Source organism: Hippoglossus stenolepis, chromosome 2 (genome assembly GCF_022539355.2).
Source record: "Hippoglossus stenolepis isolate QCI-W04-F060 chromosome 2, HSTE1.2, whole genome shotgun sequence".
Classification (NCBI taxonomy): domain Eukaryota; kingdom Metazoa; phylum Chordata; class Actinopteri; order Pleuronectiformes; family Pleuronectidae; genus Hippoglossus; species Hippoglossus stenolepis.
Window position 1 is genome coordinate 13,952,983 of NC_061484.1, and position 23,699 is coordinate 13,976,681.

At 40.4% G+C, this 23,699-nt stretch overlaps 1 protein-coding gene across 1 annotated transcript in view; it reads right to left on the reverse strand.

Annotated features, from left to right (window-relative positions):
• The window catches only part of stx8 (syntaxin 8), a 40,180-nt gene extending 17,492 nt beyond the window's left edge, over window positions 1-22,688 (reverse strand). Inside the window, exons 1-6 of the mRNA XM_035173882.2 lie at window positions 22,559-22,688; window positions 21,836-21,935; window positions 21,625-21,719; window positions 20,339-20,449; window positions 15,957-16,090; window positions 14,530-14,622 (exon numbers count right to left, since the gene is read on the reverse strand). Coding sequence (XP_035029773.1) covers window positions 14,530-14,622; window positions 15,957-16,090; window positions 20,339-20,449; window positions 21,625-21,719; window positions 21,836-21,935; window positions 22,559-22,575 — 550 coding nt within the window. The 5' untranslated portion in view covers window positions 22,576-22,688. The remainder of the gene's footprint in view (window positions 1-14,529; window positions 14,623-15,956; window positions 16,091-20,338; window positions 20,450-21,624; window positions 21,720-21,835; window positions 21,936-22,558) is intronic.
• Window positions 22,689-23,699: the final 1,011 nt, after the last annotated feature.

Here is a 23,699-nt window from a genome sequence, read left to right on the forward strand (position 1 = left end):
CTGAACAATGTGTGCATGATGAGCATGAGGGTGCCAGCAGCGGCAGCATTAGCATTAGCAGCAGCAGCAGCAGCAGCAGCAGCAGCAACGGCGGTGTCGGCTGCGGCAGAGGCGGAGGCAGCAGTGTGAGGCAGGGACCACCCTGTCACTGGCAGAGCACCTCCAAACCAGCTGCTGTTACACTTCATCACTACCATCACACGTCATTAGCAAGGACACCCAAGAGGGCATATTGAGATGCTTGGAGCTAATGAAATATCTGAAACAGAAGAAGTTTGATTGAAAGAGGTTCATAGAACGTGAGAACAGTTAAGTTCTTTCAGGACTCACACACAGTTGTCGCTGTATGTACTGAGCAATCTGGTAATTGCATTCTCCTTTAAATTATAATACATTCAAAGCATTAGCATTTCACCTGCTTTAATATGACTTCATCTGTAATGTACCAACACAAAGTCTGGTAAAAGTAATTTCAGACATCCATGTGATGAGAAAAGTAAATTTTCAAGTTTCTTTCTTTTTCCAGTTCATTTTATGACAGTGAGTGATTTTATGGTTGCAAACGGAAACTGCAGTCGTTTAAAATACACCTTTACCAGGACTTCTCTCAAACAAACCCGTAGATTGCACAGCCAATAAATAAAAGGTATAATTAATATTAAAGGCTCAGTGTGCAGAATTTAGTGACATCTAGTGGTAAAGTGTCATTTTGCAGCTGAATACTCGTTATCTCACCCTCCCCTTCCAACCATGAAAGAGAACATGCGGTAGCCTTCAGTTGTCATAAAAACTCACAAGGTGTTTAGTTTGTCCAGTTTGGGTTACTGTAAAAATGATGGCAACAATTTCAGCCAATAGATTCCTCTCACCTAAATCTTACACTGAATCTTTAAGTCAGATTTATGATTTTTCAGTAAGACAGTGACAATTGTAGGTTTTTACCTCCACCCAGGAGGTTGTTTTTAGCCCTGTCCATTTGTATGTTTGTTGGTTTATCAGCAAGATTACACAAAAACAACTGTATTTCCAACGAAATTCTGTGGAAGGTATGGGTCAAGAAAGAATGGATAAAACTTTGGTTCGGATCCAGGTCAGGAGGCAGATCCAGGATCTATTTTCACTTTCTTTAACGTTGCAAGATTGAATCTACTCTGTTGTGTTTGTACTTAAGTATCAAAGGCATATTTCAAAAATATTACATATTAGTTTCATTAATTAAGACCAAGCTGTAAACATATTTTCATAAACACAAAAAGGAGAGAGACCAAGAAAATAGTGTCACTGAACAACTTTGTGTTAATGGAAATGATCTGAGTCTAATAACTCAACCTCCCCTGTGGTGAGTGGAGCTTCCCAGCAACACGTTAGCTGGCCTGCCAGCGGACTGACTGACTAAGGAGTTATGGAGGGACTTTGATCTTCATGCCAGACCCTGTTTCACTCATAATGCACTCACACGCATGGAGACACGTATGCTCTCACGCACAGACGCTGACACAAACGCACATGTATACACACTCTGGTCTGAGAGCGTTACGCAGACAGGCACACCCCGAATAGTGGAAGGCACACGCTCACGCTTCCCGGATATGACACGCTTCCGACAAGCATTTGTGTCCCAGACAGTGTTAACCCACGCGCTGTTCAGAGGGGGAACAGGAGCAGGAACAGATACAGAGCTGTATCACCCCTGGTACAGATGTTTTATTGTGGAAAAACAGAGTTCAGGGCCAGCTGGTATTTATCTGCTGAAGATCAGTGGGGACACGGAACATGAAACATCACCATGTTGTTGTTCAGCCTGGAAAATTCTCAGATAAGGTGGGATGAAATCTGGACTTTACTTTGGATCATGCACTATGCATGAGCTTCCTTTAGAAGACTCCTTCAATGTGGATCTTAAATTCAAAGTCCTAATCAGTGGTGCCTCTGATAGAGAGGTCTATTAGGAGCTTGAAAACAATAAGGAGTAGATTATAGCAAGATAACAAGCAGGTGTAACAACTACCATCCTGTGGTTGTATGATGCCTCCGCCAACCAGTGCAGTTTCAGTCTATAAATACACGTTTTATTTCGAGATTCATATGAGGTCATCGTGACCTTTGACCAGTGAAATATAATCAATTAATCTCTGAGTACTAGTGAAAACAACAACATGAGGTCACCATGACCTTGACATATGACCTTTGGTCAACAAAATCAAACCGATTCCTCTTCGACTCCAAGTGAATGTTTGTCACAAATTTAGAAGGATTCCCTAGAGGTGTTCTTGGGATTATTGCATTCACAATGAAAACATGTTTTTTGAGACCCTAACCCAAGTGACCATTGAGAACCAAAATCGTATATCTTCATCTTTGAGTCAAACTGAATGTCCTCAAGGCGTTCCTGAGATATTGTGTTCACACAAATGTGACAGACGGACAGACAACCTGAAAACATAATGCCTCTGGCCACTTGCATTCGCCGACACGATGCACTAAAACCTCTTAAAGCTTGCTTCAAATGAAGTTCAAGTGTTATGATGGATTCGAAAATCATCACATTAAGGCATGGCAGTATAGTTTTATGCAGATATCAAACTGTTTTGAAGCCGCACAAGATTACAACACTTGCAGCTGAACGGCAACATGTAAAAGTGTCCCTAAGCAAGAAGAAACAAGGCTCTCAGTGACAACTATTCTTATAGTGTAATTGTAAGTGACAGAAATAGCATAGTAGGAAATGTGAAGAAGCACATTGTTGAAATCAGAGAACATGGCAGTAAATACAAATCCCAGCATTACATATGCATCCAACAACTGTTTTTATCTCTGTCAGTTGTGCACAATTTTGCGTACCTGCCACGCCAATCGTATTTTCTCATAATAAAACAAGAATGACGATACGCTTGAAAACACCAGTGACACATATCTGAATAAGAAATTAGTGAAGACTGAGGTGGGAAACACTTGACAGGCCTGGGGGGGGGTACAGACGAGATGCAAATAATTGCTGCAAATCTTTGCGAGCATGTGGTGTATTTAGGGTAATTTCGCTCTGCAGATGGAGGCCAGAGTAAATGTTTGGCCAATAGCACGGCTGAAACAACTTCCCATCCTGAGAGGAAACAGCCTCCCACATCGCTCGTGGACAGCCAGGAGTGGTGCAGGGCACTGAGCAAACAGCCAAAATATGATGCAGGGAGCACATGCTCCACTTTGGGCCACGTGCACTGACCCTTCGACACAGAGAGTAAAACCACATGCATACGGACAATACCCATGAATGAATAACACACACTAACAGCACAGCAAAAATCTCATGTACTGCAGCCATTTGAACAGCTGCACCTACAGCCGTCATGGAATTGCCCAGCTTCTCCAGCTGATGAGCGAAAAGGAGATGACGCTGAACGGTGGAGGTAGAAAAAAGAAACCTCCTCAAAGGAAGTCAAACTAATTTACAAACCCTGTGTAAGATCCTACAACTTCCTGGTTACCCACCATGCAAACTTGCATCTTTCCACCACCACAACACATCTATCCCACAGATGAAAAAGCACAAAGCCATGAATCATTTCACTAGGTAGTTGTAAGCATGAGTGTTTTCACTGAGGTTCACAACTGGTCAGGGCCTCTACTGCCCACTAGTGGCTTCATGTGTGGGCTGCATGAAGGAGAGAGATGGCTCTGGATTCTGACTTACGATTCCTCCTATTTGAATTTAATATAAAAAGATTGTGACAGAGATTGACTCGAATGTTTAAGTGCAGCAGCAGCAAGAACGCTTTTGTTATTATCATTTATTTGATCAATTTTCTAATCTAATGTTAGGTTTAAAAATAAATCTCTTGCAGGACATCTGCAGATTTGTGTGTTACTGCTGAAGGTTTAAAAGAAGGAATGGTTATAGTGTTTACATGGTCACTAAACATTGATCTGTCATGTGTCATCTGTCATTTACTGACTGCCCATTCTTATTATTATGTTGTTTTATGTTGTCACTTGTTTTAATGACTGTGTTTGTCATTGTTGAAAGTTTTTATAATTGTTTGTTTATTGGTACACGAAGAAAATTTTCCACTTGGGTGGAGAATAAAGTTCTATTCTATTCCATTTTATTCTATAATACAATACAAAACAAAATCTGCAAAATTATATTAGATATTTTTAATAAACTGTGTGTGTGTGTGTGTGTGTGTGTGTGTGTGTGTGTGTGTGTGTGTGTGTGTGTGTGTGTGTGTGTGTGTGTGTGTGTGTGTGTGTGTGTGTGTGTGTGTGTGTCAAACCACTTAGAGCAGATTCCCTCCGAAATGTGTAACAACAGAAGGTTGGAAACCAAACGGGAGACTGGTATTAAGCCAAGAGTGAAACAGATGAGAATGATTAGATAACAGATCAAAAGCCTTTTAAGGGGCACGTGTTTGTTCATCTATGAAGCGCTTATAACACATAAAACATTTTACACAAAAAAGAGGCCAATAAAGAGCCTCTTGTTTTACTTGTGAGTCAAACCCGGGTCGTTGTTTGTGTTTTTTCGCCTTTTGTCTCGGGTGAGTCTCATCCTCTGTTTGGTCTGTAGATTGCGTCTGACTGCACACATGCTGGGTTATCAGATGACAGAATAAATGGAACGGGTGTAAAGTATTTCCAACTTGAAAGGTGACACGTTTTTACAGCAAGATTAAAGACTCGCAACAGTTTCCAGCAGAATCACTTTGAAGGTTAGGTGGGTGAGGTCAAGAAATGTCTTCAATACACTTCCTTTAAAAACCTCTTCAGTGTAATAACAATGTACATGTTATGTCTAGAGCTGCCTGTGCAAATAATTTAGTATAAAGCATCAATGACAAACATCAATATATAAAAGCCCAGCGTTATCATTAAAGAAACTCTTTAAAAAATGTAATCTGAGATCAGCTTGTGTAAAGCAGACAAATCAAAACAGTCAATGTAGTCAAAACAATGCTAATAATAATAATCAACACAATCAACACAAATGCATGTGTAAACACAGCCAGCACAAACTGTTGAAGTTTTTCTTGACAATTATGATATTCGCTGCCAAGTCTGAAGCACTTTATTACCTGGATGTTGAAAAATGGTCGATAAATAAATATTATTTCCATCTTTAACAATTTCACGTGTTCATTCTTATTCTAAATCTTTAATTGAGTTCCTCATAAGTGAGTTGAGTGACTTTTCATTTATCTAACCCACCTTCTCAGACTCTAGATCGTTACTTCTTTCCCTCGACCTCTTTCCGTCTCATTCCCTCACTCAAATTGGGAAATCTTACCCTCCTTCGCCGAACTGTCTTTGTACAGTGCATCTGTAAGATTAGCCCACCCTGCTCTCAAGCACAAAAGTGTGTTCTGTCAGTTTGTGTGTGTGTGTGTGAGGTCCTGCACTAATGACAACCTAAAACTCCATCCCATCACAGACTGGCCAGTGGCCTCCATGCTCCTCATGCAGATATAAATGTGGCCGGTGTGCCAATCACAACCTGACAACATGTGCTGGACATATGGAATACACTTTCAGTACAAACACAATGATCTCACACTCAGACAAGGCACTTACACTCTCAAATATACACACTCACTTTGGTGCACTTACACACACACACACAGAGTTGTGTGCGTGCCCTGAGACTAGTGTGTATGCTGCTAAAGAACAGATGTATGTCCACACACATAAACACATAAAAACACTCAGCGGATGAAGGTGCAATCTTCCCCCTGCGCTTAAATGGGAACCACATTTGGGTTGAGGTAGACTTGGTAAAGTAAGTCCTTCCACTCATTATTTGGGATGACCCATGCTACCCTGAGGCTGAGGGGAACGCAAGGCAGCTCTCTGCTCGTCGGCCCTTTGAACGTGGCCTCCAAACCGGAGCGGTTAGCAATTAAATAAACACAGGGGGAGATTTGTTCCCGCCGTCACTTGCGTTAGCCAAAAAGCAACCTGCCGAGCCAAGCCTGAGTCAGTGTAAGGTACCATTAAATGGCAGGGAATCCTTCGCCCGGAGCCAAAGGAACTGGCAGCTGAAATTGCAGAGGTTCCCAACCACCAATACCACCAACACATATGGCTAATGTGCTTCCCCTGGACAATCTGCCCACAAGAGCTCTCTGGGGAAAAATTACAGCACAGTATCAACATCACTTTGCCGTTAAATTGTACACATACCACACGCACTAGGCCATTCTCCCAAAATATAGCAGCGCCTTGGCTGTGCAAACAAAATGTAGACAAATCTCAACATCCTCCTTTAGAGCAGGTAATCCAGTGAGGTAATACTGAACAGTGGTCACAGTAACAGCTACATAATGGCTGATACTTCAAATGATTTATGAACTATTTCTACACACTGTCACCTCGTGCTCCTGTTCCTTTTACAGTTATAATGTAGGATTTTCCACATAATTCTCATGCGCATGACCATAGTAAGAGTTATGTAAAAGGCTGCTTTCAATGACTACATCTGTCATTTCATTATGTATTATTAGCTGCAGGACAAAACTTTATTAGCATTTAATATATGACATAGGATTTACATTAAAGAAGACAAAACTGTAATCACACAATATTAAGGTTAATAATAATTATAAACCGTTTTTCAAAATAGTTAGAGTTGACATTTATATAATATATTGTATTAAATGAGGTTTTGGCTTTACACCTTGCAAAGTGCTGCAGCTACAAATGACCAGAACATGGAGCACATGTATGAACTAAATATTAAGTTTCATGACTCCATAGTTGACTTTAGTTACGGCACTCATTTTGCCTTTGTTTAAATAAATGTCTTTATGTAGTGTTAAATATACAATATATCTTGCATCCAATAAAAACATGATGTAATTATGTAAAGATCAATGCAATTAATAACTAGAATGGCTCTCAGTAGAGTGTATAGCTCCGCCAAGGCCCAACAGCCCCCTTATGAAACCACATATGAATTCATCAGATCTAGAATTTTACTTGGATCTGCACCAAATTTCACACACTCTAAAATACAAGTCCCCTAAACAAGTCGGATTCTTTTAAATCAAAATCCATTAATTATTCTCTAAGAAATTAATGAAAGAATGAAAACACCAAAACTTTATGAGTTCTTCCTTCTTCCAACCTTTCACAAACTTAGTTTTTGCATAATCCTGAGTAGTAGAAAATTTGTAGTTTTTGTATAATCCTGCTAACAAATAAATGTAGACGAAATCATAACCTCCTTGTTGGAGGTAATAATAAGTTGTATGATATTAGGGAATCTGAGGTCAGAGAGCATCACACAAAAACCCTTAATAAACCCATAACTGTATAAAAGACAGTAATAAGACCAATCCCTTCAAAGAACACACACAGTCTATAAAGTGATTGTTTCCAAGTGTTGTGTCATCTAGCTTTACAGACAGTGGTGGGAAAGAACCAGTGAAATCATACCTTCCCGTATTTTTCTCCCCCCTCCTTATTAGAGTACATATTTTCAGGGATACTGCTCAATTGATAGCTTGTGATAAACTGCCAGTTTGGTGGCCATGCATGTTGTTGAGGACATGTGGCGCAGGGAGTGGAAAGGAAACAACCTCGCCCAGTCTCTGCGCGGCCCTGTCGGTGGACATCTGGATGTGATCCGGGTCTGCAGATGAGCAGAGCAGAACGGACCACACCTCTCTCCTGCATCATACTGGACTTCTCAAGGTGCTCTATCAAACACATAGTCTGCGGTGGGTGAACGAGTGCGTGTGTTCACAAAGGCGTCTCCTATACGACCCGTCATTGGCGAAGCAGGATCGCTTAAAATTGTTATCTCTGGATTCAAAACATTTATTTTGATGTAATTCATTATTGATCTATTTCCACTCTAGGATGACATGGCTGCTACTTCAAGGAGAAAGGGTGCAGTTTAGACTTTGCTACACTGACATCAGGAATTTTCAAGGAAATATCCATCTATCTCCATCAAAACCAACTTCAAAACTACCCTGTGCCTTCCACCTTGAAAATTAGATGCAAACGGTGCTTGATTAAAAACAAAAGAAAAACAGCTTTGCGTGTGTTGGCGCCAATGTTGTGCTAAACAGGCAAAACTTGAGTCGATCAAACTTTCTCCTTTACCACTTCGAGCTAAAATCACCCCAAAGAAACATAAGCTCCCGCAAACATGCAGAGTCAGGATCATTTGATCCACTGAGCAGTGGGGTAGAGGATTCTTAATGTACCCTGATATCCCCTTACACAACAGACAGAAAAATGTCTAGAAATGAGTCAATATTGTCGATGAAACTGTGATAACCTTAAGTCTGAGAAGACTCTCAGTCATCCAGATCATGGTATTTCCAAAAGTAAAAGTGTATGTCGGCAACTCAGCTTTCTTGTGTTTTCTGAAGACGTCAGAACTGAAGAAGCCTCTTGGGTGAGATGTGAAACGTCCTCAAGAAAACACAAGCAAGTCCAGTTGCCTTTGTACACCTCAAACGCAACGGCATGAACTGTAATCAATGTACATATTACTGGTGCTGTATATAAAATCATTCAATAAATATTAAAGAGTAGATGCAAATGAGAATATACTTTTGTTTTGACAGGCAGTTGAAAAGAATCTTCATTTCAATGCGTGATGTCATCAATAGTATGCAGCAGAAGTCGCTGGGCCATAACAAGTAGAGATGTTGATCTTCCACGACCTGATAGTTGCTTGGTTAGTGCAGTGAGCAGCAAGACCCCGGTTCTGACTCCCGGGACACTTCCTGTTACTTTCAAATAAAACCATAAAATACCCCCCAAATAATCTTTAAAAAAGCTGTTCTGTCCTGTGCTGTCATTCATCAGTAATGATCACCTGTTAATAAGTCACTTTTTAAATGTACCCTGAAAATTTCTGTTGTGATTTCAGTCTGAACACCGTGCACATGAGTCTGGAATAGCAAACCTTGATCATATTAAACTTTAGTTAATAATCACAAGTGAAAAATGCTAAATCCAACCAAAAACTGGGTCTGACTCACTGACTTTTTGACATACAGCTGTTTTTTATTTCTGATAAAACCAAATTTATTTTAGTTGCAGCCAAACTTAAACAAAAAGATAAGGACATATGACATACCTATATGTAAATAGTAGGTTTAAGGAAACATCGCCTTTACTCTACTTAAAGAGCAGCAAGACCAAAGACCATCACTGAAAGCGTAAGGAGTTATCCCTCCATCATCTATCGTTCTCAATCATTCACAACGTCAAACATCACTCAGCTAATCTGGTGGTCACACGACAAGACGATGGTCTCATTCCTCTGGTGACACAATACTCACTTGAACATCACATCATGACTCTGGAAAACACTACTCACTACTGCCAGCCTCAATCTCAAACAGAGCAAATCAAACAAACAATAAATCAATCCACAACTGCGACCACGCTGACTTTCTGCTGAGTGTCATCATTAGTACGGTTTATTTGCTCACTGAGCTGTTTCTGAAAGCAGCAGCAGGCAGGGGGCTGAGCTCTGCGGTGAAACTGCTGATGTCACTGCGTTGCAGCAGTAAGTGCCCTGCTCCTCTCAGCTCTGCTGTTTATTTGGAAGTCATTAGTGCTGCCCAGCTTGGCCCCCGCTGATGCAGAATCAAATCACTGATCTAATTATTAACCAGAAACGAAGACCCATTATGGAAGCGAAGCCTATTTTGTTTTTTTTAGCAGCTGGCTTAAAAAGTCAGACAATGATTGGCAACTAACACACAATTACCTGTGAATAATCAGGCTGGAACACAAGGTGCAGTGAAAACACTCCCATTACCAAAAGGTCACTAACTGAGGCAATGCAACAGCCAGTTTTTCATGTATAAAGGCTGCATGAATGACACCTTAAATCCCTAAAGAGCAAAACAATGGAAACAACACAAATGACAACTACGAAGAAAAAAAATAGCCTGATAAAAGTATCAGGCTTTCCTTTATGCAACAGAAGCTCCCATTGAAATTTATTTAAACTCTATATATATGCTAAATAAAGTTTGTTGTCATTATTTATTATTGGCAGAGATAGGGGAGAAGCAAACATTTAGCTTTAAAGAGAAGGTAAACATCACAATTAATTTCACTTCATAGATGCCTTTTGTTGATACTATGTATGCACATGGGAATGAAAATCACCACTATAGGTACAAGTTTCACTTATTGCATATATACATAGTGTATACAGTATTTTTCACTCATGCTGTATTACATTAGATAATAGTGGAGGTAAAGTTTGTCAAAATAAGAATTGATTTGAGCCTTTGGTGCAACTTTTGTTATTCATGTTTTCACATATGATGCATTGTACAATGTCCTTGGGTGAAAGGCACCGTGAAATAAAATGTATTATTATTATTCAATGTCACACCAAAAACAGAGATCCACTCTTCTGAGCTCCAAGTCTCAGACAAAACCAGAGTGCACATGTGGTCAGACCTGTTGCAGTCCCTAAATGAAAACATCTCTTGGATCCATCTACAATTTGTTCCAGACCCTCGTTTCAAATCCCAATGAAGGTCTGTTTCTCTCCAGTCGCGGATATACAAATTATGTGGCTGTGACTGTGTTCTCCGTGAAGATTGGAGAAATACCAAGCGGCCAGAAGTATTTTTTATCAAGTATAGGAAAAAAGAGGTCAGGACATGGAAAAGGCCGCAGTTGTGTTAGTGCACCTGAGAACACATCTGCTAGAGCTGTCAGAGGTCTGGATGTGGACATGGAATGAATGGTCTTAAGTCATTTGAATTGTTAATGAACTCTGAGGAGCTAATTTAGTTCATCCAGAAACTCCTGCTGAACTTTGTTTATTCTATTGATCCCGCCAAAGCACATCACACCTGATGAGGCTGTGAGAACATCGATATACAAAACTGATTTATTCCATATTTGCCTCTACAAAGGCTGTTGTGTTTTCACCATTGTCTGTTTGTTTATCAGCAGGATTATGCTAAATCTGCTCGAAAGATTTCCACCAAACTTGGAGGAAGGACATCGGCCAAGAATTCAACAAGTCAACAACAATTCAGATGAAGCCCTTAAAAATCTGCCTCAAACTCTTGACGCCTCTTTCAAAAGCAGTTTTAACAAGCTAGACGCTGTCTGTCACCCACAAGTACAAGACATGGACTGATGTCATGTTCTAATCTGAGAAATATCAACAGCAATAAAGTGAAATAATGTTGACTTTTCATGGTGGGGAGGAAGAAAACTCCAGATACAAGTCATTTCAGTCGGTATGTGCTGGAGTATTTTCTGCAACATTTAACGTGGAAATGAAAATATACTAATCTCTGGGAACATAATGTAAGAATTATAAAAAACCTGATGACAGAACATTGTCGAGCTAATTTTATCCATAATGGCGGAATTTGTTTTCGCTGGCAAGTAGGATTGGAAGATACTGCAAACCCAGGTCTGCTTACTTATTTCTACATTTCAGTCCATTGTGATGCAGTTAAGATTGAGAGGGGAGTGACTGGGGGCTTTGGGTTCGTCTCTAAACCTCTGAAAAGGGTCATCTTCCTTGCTGACCTCAGCCGGAATTGTCTCCCGAAAAAGGAAATGACTGCAACCTCCACTGCACTTGGGTCATGAGCTCCACTTGAGCAGCCAAACTACAAAGAGCTTAAACTATTTATAGGAAAACACCGCTACAGAACAGTGATCGGGGGGGAAAAAGGAACCCCGCAAGACGGAAAGCGGATGGACGCCAAGGTTACGCTTCAACTGTCAAGGTCAGCAAGGAACATTTTTTCCTGCTTTATAACTAATAACTTTTCTCTGACTCACACATTAGAATGTCCTCTTTTTACTTTGTAGATTTGGACATTTAATACAAGTAAGAAACAAAGCACATACAAAGCTGTATGAATCAATAATCATCAGAGGACATCAATTCATAGAACTATATCCTCCAATAACTTAAAACACAAAAACTGGATTAACTAATAAAAAGAGAACATAGGTGACCTTCTGGGTGTATAGAGCAGCAGACCCTAAACAGATCCATCACACAAAGTCTCATTTTGTAGTAAAAACAACTGGCATAGTACGAGTATTCTTTACTGAAATGTCAAATCAAATCAGTTTCTAATTGGTATTTTTGAAGTATTTGTAATTCACTGTAGTATATATTAAGAATCAATATGTTCTATCAGCGTGTTTGAGGCATATGATTTTTCAAAGTAGGAAAAACAACAGTGAAAGTGCAGAGCTGAAGCAATAGACTATATTTAGGATTGGAAAGAAAAAAACAAACAAGGCAGGATAACATTCGCCTGACAAACAGACTCTAAAAAAATATAGTCTGATACAGAAATATAAAAAAGAATATTACTACTATTTTGTAATTGTTATTCAATAAATTTCCTGATTGGCCCCTATAAAGAGTAACAAGAAATATTTGAGAGTTGATTAAAAGCTTGCATAGTTCAGTTTAGGGCCTCTGCTTTCCAGCTACATTTAAGCCAAAGGTATATCTGCAGTTTAAGAATCTATACCGGCACATGTTTTATTTCCTTATTTTCTGCCTTTTTAAACACTAGGGATCCAATATCTCTGACACTACTCAACAGTACAGGGTATAGAGAGGGACAGAATACGAAATAAATAGGAAAGATATTCTAAAAATAAGGACTGATGAAGAAAGGCACAGAAGAAAAAACGGCATGAGATAAGACAGGGAGGTAAAGACAAGCTGTGGAAGAGCCCTGTACGCCCTGTGATTCATGACCTGGTGTCAGTCGGTCTATTGAAGCTGAAGCTTACCCACAAATTGCAGATTATGAATTATAGAGCCGATTACAATAACAACAGGTGGCATAGATTTAGTTTAAGGCCACTATAGAGATAAAGTGTTGTGTGCTCATCAGATTTATCCTAAAGAGTTGAGGAGTAGTGACAGACAGGGCCAAAATCATTTCCCTTCTTGCTTACTTGCAGTGAGGCTGGTCTAACTCTCAGTTACAGTTCTCCCATCACCCACTCAGGTTCTTATTATTGGAAACACTGACATCAAGCTGAAAAAACAAGAAGAAAAACACGCCGGTCGGAGCATTAGAGCAATGATCCGTCTCCAGTTCAATACAGTAACAGGAGAGCGGGCTAAAACAATCAGCTTTCTTCACTTTCTCCTCCTTTCTCCACTTGGCGTCGACCAAAATCAAACATCTGCCGTCCTTTCCCAGCAGAAGGGAAGGTTGTCTGTTTCCACGGCGAGATCGCTCCGTTATACAACCTCTGGACTTGGTTGGGTACAACTGCTCAGACAGGATATTACAAGAGAGTGCAACACCTTCTTCTCCCGACTGGAAGCTGGTCGCCAGGATAGAAACAGACAATAACTGGTATATGAGAAAATCCAGATGAGGTTTCGATGCCAATAAAACCATTTTCACTTTAATAATCCCTCTGTTGAAATGTATAACTTTGTTGCTCTTTCGCTCAGAATAGCAGATTTAATTGGCCCACTCATGACTGAAGCTCTGAGCTGTGTATTCTGGGTTGAAGTTGACTGACCATGGAGGGAGAAATATCAAGTGTAGCGTCTAGCCCCTCATTCTGAAGTGCGTGTGTGAAACCATCACAAGTCCTCTAATGTCAGCCTCACCACTTCTTTGCCCTCTAGCAAGGAAGTCATGTTTATACCCCTATCTATTTATTTGTCGGTTGGCTTGTTTGTTTTTCAGCAGAATTACGTTCAAACTACAAAACAGATTTCTACGAAACTTGGTGGAAGGATGGAACATGGGACAGGAAATTACATTCTGGTACTAATCCTGACAAAGGGGCAGATCCATGAATTTCCTATGACTTTCTCTAACATTGCGGACAATGAGTGACACCTCCGACCTTAGTGAATGTGTCACTTTCTCTCACTTCTCTTCTGAGAGCGATGCATTAAAGGATCTAATTGTTCACCGGTTGACAAATGATCGTACACAAGTGTAACGTCTCAAGTAGCAGCCTTTTGAGCAGGAAAACCGTCTGGAATGATGCACGGCGTTCTATGTAGCACTTTGTATCTGTGATGGAGGCTATTAATGGACTAGTGAGAGGCATTTAGCCAGAAATAAGTCACAACGCCATTAGCCCGGAGTAGATTCAGTTTCCAGAACACAAAACTCTAACTCTGCAAAATTCCATGAATTTTAGAGGCATGAAGTATCACTTTGTTTTGCGGGAAGTATGACAAAGGATAACTGGTACTGGACATGGTCGTGACAGAAATGTGAGGTCACTTGCTCTACTTATGGTAATGTGTGTGTGTGTGTGTGTGTGTGTGTGTGTGTGTGTGTGTGTGTGTGTGTGTGTGTGTGTGTGTGTGTGTGTGTGTGTGTGTGTGTGTGTGTGTGTGTGGTACCAATTTTGTCAGGGTTTGAGGGTGTATCACTGTTCAGCAAAGTTACATGAGGCAAGACGTTCCATTGCAGGACAAAAACGTCTGATTGCTTTCACACTACCGTATGTAATGGGTCTGGAATGTTTTTGACCAATGTGTTCAGACACACATGCACATTAAAACTTTACCATTCTGTTCCTCCAGCTCATTGCCAATCTCCTGGCCCATTATCTTCTGTCGACTGATGACAGCTGCTAGTGCATCCAGGCCTGCATCCTGGGCTGAGAAGAGAGGGAAAATTTTTTTTTTTTAAATCACACGTTTGACTTGGACACAGTGACAGAAATTATGTAATGCCAGAAAACAACACAGAGAAAAATATTCAAAGAAAATAGTCAACGTGACGACCAAAAGACTTATTTGCACAAGAATCAGTTAAAGATTTAGTAGTAAGTAATGCTGCAACCCTCTTTTTTTTTTATTCAACTGCAAGAAGGGAGCAATTACAGCATACTCTGCTGGTGATATAATGAAGCAACTACTTAGGAAATAGGGATGACAGGCTGTTGGGGTCCAGCTCAGTGCCACATGTGAGTCATTCAGTACTTTACCCCACTCAGACTTACTCCTGTTATTATAACTGTGGTAGACCAAGGTGGAGAGGAAAAACAGGAGAGGAGAGAAAAGAAAAGCTGCGGCCTCTGTCTGTAGGTTTCCAAGTTTGACACACTCTCTACCACAGGATCTTTTTACGACCACAGGTCCGGGCACTCACCATTACCCAACTCCCCCAGAAGTCCCACAGGGGACTCAAAATCAGTGTGGTTCAGTTTCACTGTCTTGACAGGAATCTCTGATCCCAAACCGACAGTAACCAGAGTCATAGCGGAGACATAGCAATGAAGTGTCACATGGAGACAGGTGAACTAACGTCTGGATGTTCAACTCATGTCAGAGTATGAGAAAAGGAAAAAGTAGACAAGGGCTTACAGTATGTCTTCTAGATGATCACCTTTTATATGTTAGCATAGATCTGCAAAGCCAATACAGCTGAGTTCATGTCTGGTGTACAAGACACTATTTATATCTGTTGTAGCTTATCAACTCCTCCTGTGAGGTTTATTTTACATCATCTGTCTTTAAGGTCCAGTATTTTTCAACCTGGGCCCTATGTTTATAAATGTGGGTGTGTAAATGAGTGGTAGTGATAAAACTAAAACGCTTCTGGCTGCTGCCGCGACACAGCGGCATTGGCTATGATGTAATCTTATGGGGCAACTGTGACAGTCCATGGTACGTCCAATAAAAGGCTTTCATTGTTATTCTGGGAATTTACTGAGAAACAAAAATACTGGAATTCCCCTTGAATATGTGCCCTTAAAGGTGGTATACTCTATCTGTTACATTCATTTATGATAGGGCTTTTATGCTGTATATATTGATGACATACATGCTGTTTAAGGGCAAATATGGGATACAAATATTACCCCACTGATGCAGGATAATGTTAGAGCTATAGATGGTTGCCATATAAATATTTGCTGTTTAATGTTGATTAAGGAAGATGCCAGAAAATAATATAAATTTTGGCTGGTATGAAACAATTTGTCATTACCTTCAATGATTCGTTGTTGATGATGTTTGATTTCCCCAAACGACAGCCCTCTGGTCTCTTCTGATTCGTTGACCAGCCAGGGGTTGGCTGTAACACCCCCACTGGCTCCTGCCCCTCCAGCCATCAACGTTGACCTTTGAAACATCATCATATCAAGACTTTGTTTCACAAATGTTTCCCACAGCTCATTAAGTATTTTTTCTAAAGTACAGACTAAAATTTAACTTTATATTGGAGAGCATGAAATTATTATTCCTACTTAAAATGCAGAGCAAATGCTGTTAAAGTTTCAAAGACAAATCACCCAACAGTGCACCGCAGCTGAAAGTAGATTTTAAAAGTGCTCTCTTTGTCTGTCAATCACCATTCCAATGCACAAGTCTAAAACACTCATCATGCATCAGTTAGATTTGGCTGTAGAAGTAAACACAGTCAATATGTCTGGCTGCGATTGGGGTAAAATACACATCTGTGTAACTCATACAGCAAACACATCTGTATGGAGCATGTTCCCTTTTTCAATATTGTACTCTTTTATATCAACAAATGCCTTCAGATCACAGACAAACTATTTATTTGCTCATTTTGTCTTTTAAGTTTGTGAATGATTGAAAGTTACCAGGTTAGCTGGCGCAGAGTGTAAACAGTGGATGTAAATCTGTCACAGGAACGTGGGCTGCTGCGGAGGTTTCGCTCTGACGAAGTGACAGACCAGAGAACTCTCTGCACTGCGCTGTGAAGTGCTAATCACTGCTGTGTGGTTTTAAAACTATTCTTCTCCTAATAGCTTAAAGCTGTGCTTCTGACCCCCTCCTGCGGCTGTCTGGCGGTGATGAGTTCAGGGTTTCTCTGTAGGGCTGGATTTAACCATGTCGGCTGAGAGGGAAGGGGAGGAAGAGTGACCAGAGCCGCAGAAGTCTTATCAGTGACTATCGAAGTAATTATCAATTTATTCATCCATTAACTTTACCACTTAAACCTTTATAGAGGGTTGAGGGGAGGAAATCTGTGTCTGTCACAGTCAGACTGAACAGCGGCAGCACCAAGAGAAATCCTACCCGCAGCAGTGGCCGGTGGTTGGTGGCCATCCATAAAGATTTTACTATTCAGCAGGCAGTCAGGATTCAGCACCCCCACACCCCCAACCCATCAGCTCCAATCTGTATCTTCGGGAACCACTCCCCACCCCCCCCCGGTAGGAATGAACTAATCGCCTACTGCCTACAGGCAATTTGAAGTCACCAGTTAATCTAACCTGCCTGTCCTTGGACTGTGGAAGGAAGCAGCAGTATATAGATAACACAGGAGAACATGCAAACCTGCTACCCTAGAAATAACATTAAATAACACTACTTTAAGTAGGTTGCTTGAGTTACAATATCCAGCTTGCATAGATCAGTGATATAAAACACACTACTTCAAATTGAAAACCTAAAAGCTTTTGAATGTTGTTCTTTTGCTTAGCTCCTGTCTTTTTTTGCATGATACAACTTTTAGCTCAGCCCAACTCCTGCATCTCACAGTGTGAATACTACTTCACGCTGCTTTTGAAGTGGTCAGTAAAGCATTGTGAAACCATGCACAAAGCTGGCTGAGCCTGATACCATCAGAGGAGTAGGTGTACAAGGCGTTCGGTGTAATCTCTCTGACATGTTTGATTACTATGACGCTGTGTGCCAGGCCTCCACTTCCTCTATGCAAGTTCCCAGTGTGTGAAGATCCAATTAACCAGTGAGTGGGGAGTGCCAAAACCAGTCAGGCACATCTCTTGGCAGCCACAAAGCACTAGACTGCCGCCACCGGAGCCTGAGCAGCCGGGTCCTGACTGAGTGACTTGGACAGGCGAGATTTAACTAATTACAACTATTTTCACTGCAATCAAATACAAAGGATAGGTTAGTGAATAACTGAGGAAAGGTTGGTCAGAGGAGCGACAGGGTGAACGGAGCCTTCAAATCTCGGCGCCATGTTCATTTTACTTAATCTGAAATGGAGATGCTTAAAACACATTGTTTTCAGGTTAGATTAAAGTCCCCTCTGCTACCTCCATCTCTTTTCCTCACAAAATAAGAGAGCAGCTTAGATTATCCAAGCATGGCCAATCCACCCCCATCAAGCATTCTGTCAAAAACAGAGCACACAAAGACCACACAGTGGGAATGGGTCCTACCCACAAATCTAAATTACCCACCACATATCAATATTAAATTTAGGTCACAATGAGCAAACTAAAAACCATACGACCACATAATTACAGTGTGCCAAGCTAATTTATTAGCAGATATCATCTGAGATTTTTTTTTTCTTTCTAAAGAGCCTTTTATGTAATCGGGTGTGTGGTCTGTAAAAAGATGAAAGTCTGTGCAAAACACAGCTAAGCAGATCAATCCCAAAACCAAAGCTCGTGAAAGATATCAGGAAGGCAGTCTCGTTTCAAGGCCTCAATGAAAGTGGTGCACTACACTCGGCTGATCGGATCAAACCGCTTGGTGTAGTTCTACTGTCATTTCAGTTACTGCTTTAAAATAATCTATGGCCATGAAGCAGGTTTTTCTGTCTCTGCATTGAAAAAACTTTACACTCATTTATAGCAGGAAACAGGCATAGTAACCCAGAGTAAGATTTAAAGTAAAAAACATGACATCATTTCCTCTTCCTGTCTAAACAAATATCACCTAGCCAGCTCACGGTCAAACCACACACAAAGTAATGATTGTCTGCTGCCAGAGGTTCTTTAAAGCTGGTACCCAATCATAACAATCATAACATGATGAGGAGGGTTACAGTTGTGGCATCCAGCTCCTTGGTCACATCTATAACAATGACTGTATATAAAGATGGATGACATGACAGATCCCAAAATTGAAGCCAAACATCTCAATCACCCTTAGGCGGCTGGCTGCGGTTAATGTCATAAACCCTGCCTCCTCCAAGTTATCAGTTTGGACAAGGGCCATTATTGCACGTGTAATACAATTTTTTTTAAAAAAGGTTTCTGTCATTGTAGGTCATTCTTATCACACTGATGTACAGACAAGTGTTTATTCTTTATGTTTGATTTCTAATTTGTTATTTGATGCAATAAAAAGGGGCTGAGAATTCATGATTAACAGCAGAGTTTGATTTGAACATGTGCATCCGTGTCACCTTAATAATGTGGCTCCACTTCATGACCATTACTGCACGGAGTAAAAATGACATCACCAGTGCAAGGTGGCAGCACCCGTATTCAAGACATTTTGGCTTCGTTTTTATACAGTGGAAGGAAGTGGAGACGCGTCGTCCTTCTTTATATACAGTCATTGGTCAACAGGTTCTATAGAACAAATGCTCAGGGGAGAGATACAAACTGTAAAATCACTCCTTCCATCCCTGTTCATTAGCACACATACAAAGAGTCATGGCTCCATGACTTCAGAAAGCATTACGTTGAGTTATATTTATTTCCAGGAGACTAACTCTGGCCTTAACTATGACTACAACTTGCCTAAACCAAACTATAACTCAAGTTAACCTAAGTCCAAACTTGTGTCAAACTATATGTCTCCATTTGAAACTTAACAGTTTAAGTTATGGAGACTTGCTTAGGGTGGAAAATTTGACTACAGACTCCCCACAACATGAGTAATTTACATTGACATAAATATGCGCACGTGCATGTGGTGTGTCTGTGTGTGTGTGTGTGTGTGTTGGTGTGTAGGGGCCAAATGTGTGATCAACAGTGCAAAGCGAACAAATCTCTTCATGAAGAATTAGCTATGAAGTTAAGCGCCTTGTCAAAATGGCAGACAGACAGACTTCCTTCCAAGTGATAGCACAGGGAGAGGTCATGGCACATGGGTCAGACCGGATGTGCAAAGACTTTCACACGAAGTTGGTGAACACTGGCAGAAAACAAAGCCTATGACCTTTCTGGTCAAGGAGATAGACAAGAGAATGAGGATTCATTATTTTTAATTGGGCAATCAGTGCTAGATTTAAAAATTTTAAAAGAAGATCTCAGACAGGAAATACTGTTCAACAGTGACATATATGGGCCAATTAAACAAAAAGCTTGTCATTAAAGCCCATTGCTTTTTTTGACAAACTTCTGTCTATGTGCACAATTTCAGACTGCAACTTGGCTTGGCTTGGTTTCTGTGCATAACTCACCAAGTTCCTACCTTCTACAAGGAGATGGAAAAGCGAACTATGAGTATGAATTGAAAGTCAAGTGCTACATTGATAATTATGTTGAGATTTAAACTTTTCAAACTGTTTAAATGAAAAAATATAGTCCTTGGTGCAATCTGAATCATAACAGCAGATAATGCTTTGTGAGATCTGTACATACTGGTTGTTCCTCTTATTTAAGATAAAATGTTCTGCCTATATTTAAATACCTGGAAGGTTCTGGCTCTGCGATGTCTCCCTTGAAGGTGGCATTGACCTGCTTCTCTCTGGTTAGCAGGTCATCGACGAGGTTCTGCCTCCTGTCAGCTTCTGACTGCATTCTGAAGAGGTCGTGTTAAGGTCATGCAAAGGGTCAACATCACTTACAAAACCTTCCTAAGAGGAAACTGTTCAGGTGTTGGGGTGTAGACATGTTCTAAAACACTCTGATGCACTCTATAGGAATACAACTGCTACTGCAAGTGAGAGAAACCTCCATCCCAACATGTAATTATGGTCTGCAGTTGAAAAGTCAGAGAATCTTTCTTCCTTACCAAATTGACCTCGAAAGAAAAAGTCAAGAGGTCAAAGAAACATATAAAGGAGAATTTTAAAGAATCTAGGAGATGACAACTGCAGCGCTAATAAAATCTCTTTGCTTTAAAATCAGTTTATCTATAACACTTAATGCTGAAGGCCTAAATTCAATGTCAAGGTTGACTGGCCAAAACAGAATCACACCTCCCAAGTCAAAAGGAAGCCTTTACCATTAATTACATACCGGGAAAGAAAGATTGTTGACAATAAAATAGAACAAAACAACCAAACAGGATTAAGATGTTGAAATAATATAATAACATTAAAGAAATAAACAAGTAGATCAAGTCAAGCCATTAAAATAAGAATGAAATAAAAAAGACTAATTCGAATACTGTATGAAACTATATTCAAACATAAGTATACTGAGTCTCCTGGCATGGGTGTTTTTTACCTTTCTAAGACATTTGTTAGGTACTGAATTTTTTTTTCCATTCCACAATATGGAGATTGTGAGAGTGACACAATATATATGTAGCCTCTATATTGTTGTTATGGTAATGATGAACAAGAAATTAAATATGCTTGTTTTCAACTGATTACATGAGAATAAATCTATATTTGTAGATAATTGTGGAAAGCTCAGCCAATTTCATCAGTTTTGGAGTCATGTCACAAGTATAGTTGGACTGCATCTTCCCTGCTGAAAGTAAAATAGTGCATTCCCTTAAATTTTAAAGGAATGTTCTCCTTTGCTTTTATTAAGGATGATCCAGTGTATCCTATGCTAATAGTTATAAGATATGAAGCATTGAAGCTTCTTTCCTTATCATTTAAAGATTTCAACCAGCTTTAATCATGGCTGTGACTTAAATAACTCTGGGGTCATTTCACTGGGTCAGAAAACTTCCTCAGCAAAATAAGCCATTCTGCAGCCATGGTCTCATGACCTCCACCACTTTTTTAGAAAAAAGGATACATGCGTCGAGATGAGGAAGCTCGCAACAAGCCCTCTTTGAGCTGGGCAATATTCTGTTTCAGCTTCTGCAGTGACGCCCGTAGCGTCATGTTGATCTGCAAAGACAAGACATTGACACTGACTGGCTTAATGACAAACCTGACTATTTCAGGAGAAATTTGAAGACAATGGTATTTTCAGTTGAACTTTGTCTGTGAACGAAACACCTCACCTTTGCGGGGTTTCCCCCTGTTCTCTGTTGCCTGTTCCGCTCATGGATGTTTTCTGCGATTTCCTGCGCCAGGCGACAAGTGGCATCGTAGTTCTGTAACCTACAAGTGAATGAAAGGGCCAGAGGGGTCGTGAAAACAGAGCCATCGCTGTCTGACAAGCAAACACAATAATAACTCAGGAGGCAAGAAGGTGATTCATGTGGCGATGAAGAAAACAAAGGAGTGAATCTCTGGCCAATGGATTTGTATAAGGGGAAGACGTGTGTGTTGCCTAATACTGTGCAACCTATAAATACCAGAAATGTATTTCATCTTGAACCTAATGCTGTAAATCCCCTCTAGCTCCATTTTGTTAAGCAACACTTCCTTAAGCACCGGAGAGATAATGTTGCGTCCCATTCATCATGTGACAGTTGTAGCATTGCTCCATTATTCTCCTTCGACTCTAGTAACGTTACTAAGTTTGAACACGAAGAGAAGAAATAAAAGCTTCCCTTTGCCCCGGTCCATTACAACACATACAAAGATGAGTGTGTCATGTCTTGTTGAAGCTGGAAGTCGTTGTATTAGGCTAACGTTAGCGTTAATGTCTATGGGGAAGAGCTAGCTCCTGCTTGCTAACAGGCGACAGAAAGAGTAGCTACCAGGGCTGTGAACGTCTTTTTAAGTCGCACATATGACAGTCGAGTTTCTGTATCACAGCCGTTTAACTCAGCACGTACCACAGATCCTGAGACATTGTGATAAAGGTGGTTTAGGATGAGAGAATCCAGCTGGTTCGCACCATCCGACAGAAACCACCAGCTGACTGGGGCTTGTTTGGGTGCGACGTCACTACGGCAAGAGGAGAGGGTCGTTTGACTCCAGGGTTGCGTTTTTGCCAGAAAATTAAAAATAGAGCATTAAAGAAGAAATGTTGTTTACTCGATTCAATTTCTTAAATTGAACATGATATTCATACAGATATACAGTTTATGGAACAATCTCAACAAAGAAACCAAAGAATCTAAAACAGAAAAAATTATATTTTAAAAAAACAATTAAAGCCAGTATGCTGAGGAAATACAATGCAATTTGTTAATTAGGGCCCGAGCACCGAACAGTAGGAGACTTGTAGGAGACTTGTCTTGTAGACTTATGATTCTCTCAGCTGTTGACTGATCAAGTTTTCGTTGTGGTCTCTGTGTCGGACTTGTAGAGCAGTCTTGATCTTTTGTTCTGTTGCACTCTTTGATCCAACTGATAAGTGTCTTTTCAGTTGTCAGTTAAGTAGCCTGCTGATAAAAGTTGGCTTTAATGTCTTTGATCTCACTATTCAACAACAAAGGACTCTGTGTTTTATTATTAGGGCCCGAGCACCGAACAGAGTGGGAGGCCCTATTGAAATTGTAAGGATTATTTTTTTTTTTTCAGGCAAATGAATTGGCTTTTTGAGGGCTTTAACATGCTCAAATAATTACCAAAGTTTGCAGAAAATTTGAAAGTGGTGAAAATGTACATATTCTGGAGTAATTTTAAATGGGCGTGGCAAAATGGCTCAACAGCGCCCCCCGCGCCCCCTGGAACGCGTTCACATTGACCGATCTTGACAAAAATCGATACACAGGTGTATCATGACCAGACAAACAAAAAACTCTAGAGGTGCACTTTGAAAAAAGCAACAGGAAGCCCGCCATTTTGCATTTTTCACATTTTTACTTTGGCGAACTTGTCCCAGGGCTTTCATCAGATCAACTTCAAATTGAGATGTCATCTAAACAAGATAGAGATAAAAACTACCTCAAAGATCGATTTTTCGTCACACGGTGTGACCGCGGTGCGTGGCGTGGCGTCAAGGTTTGATTACACGCCATCAAAACACGA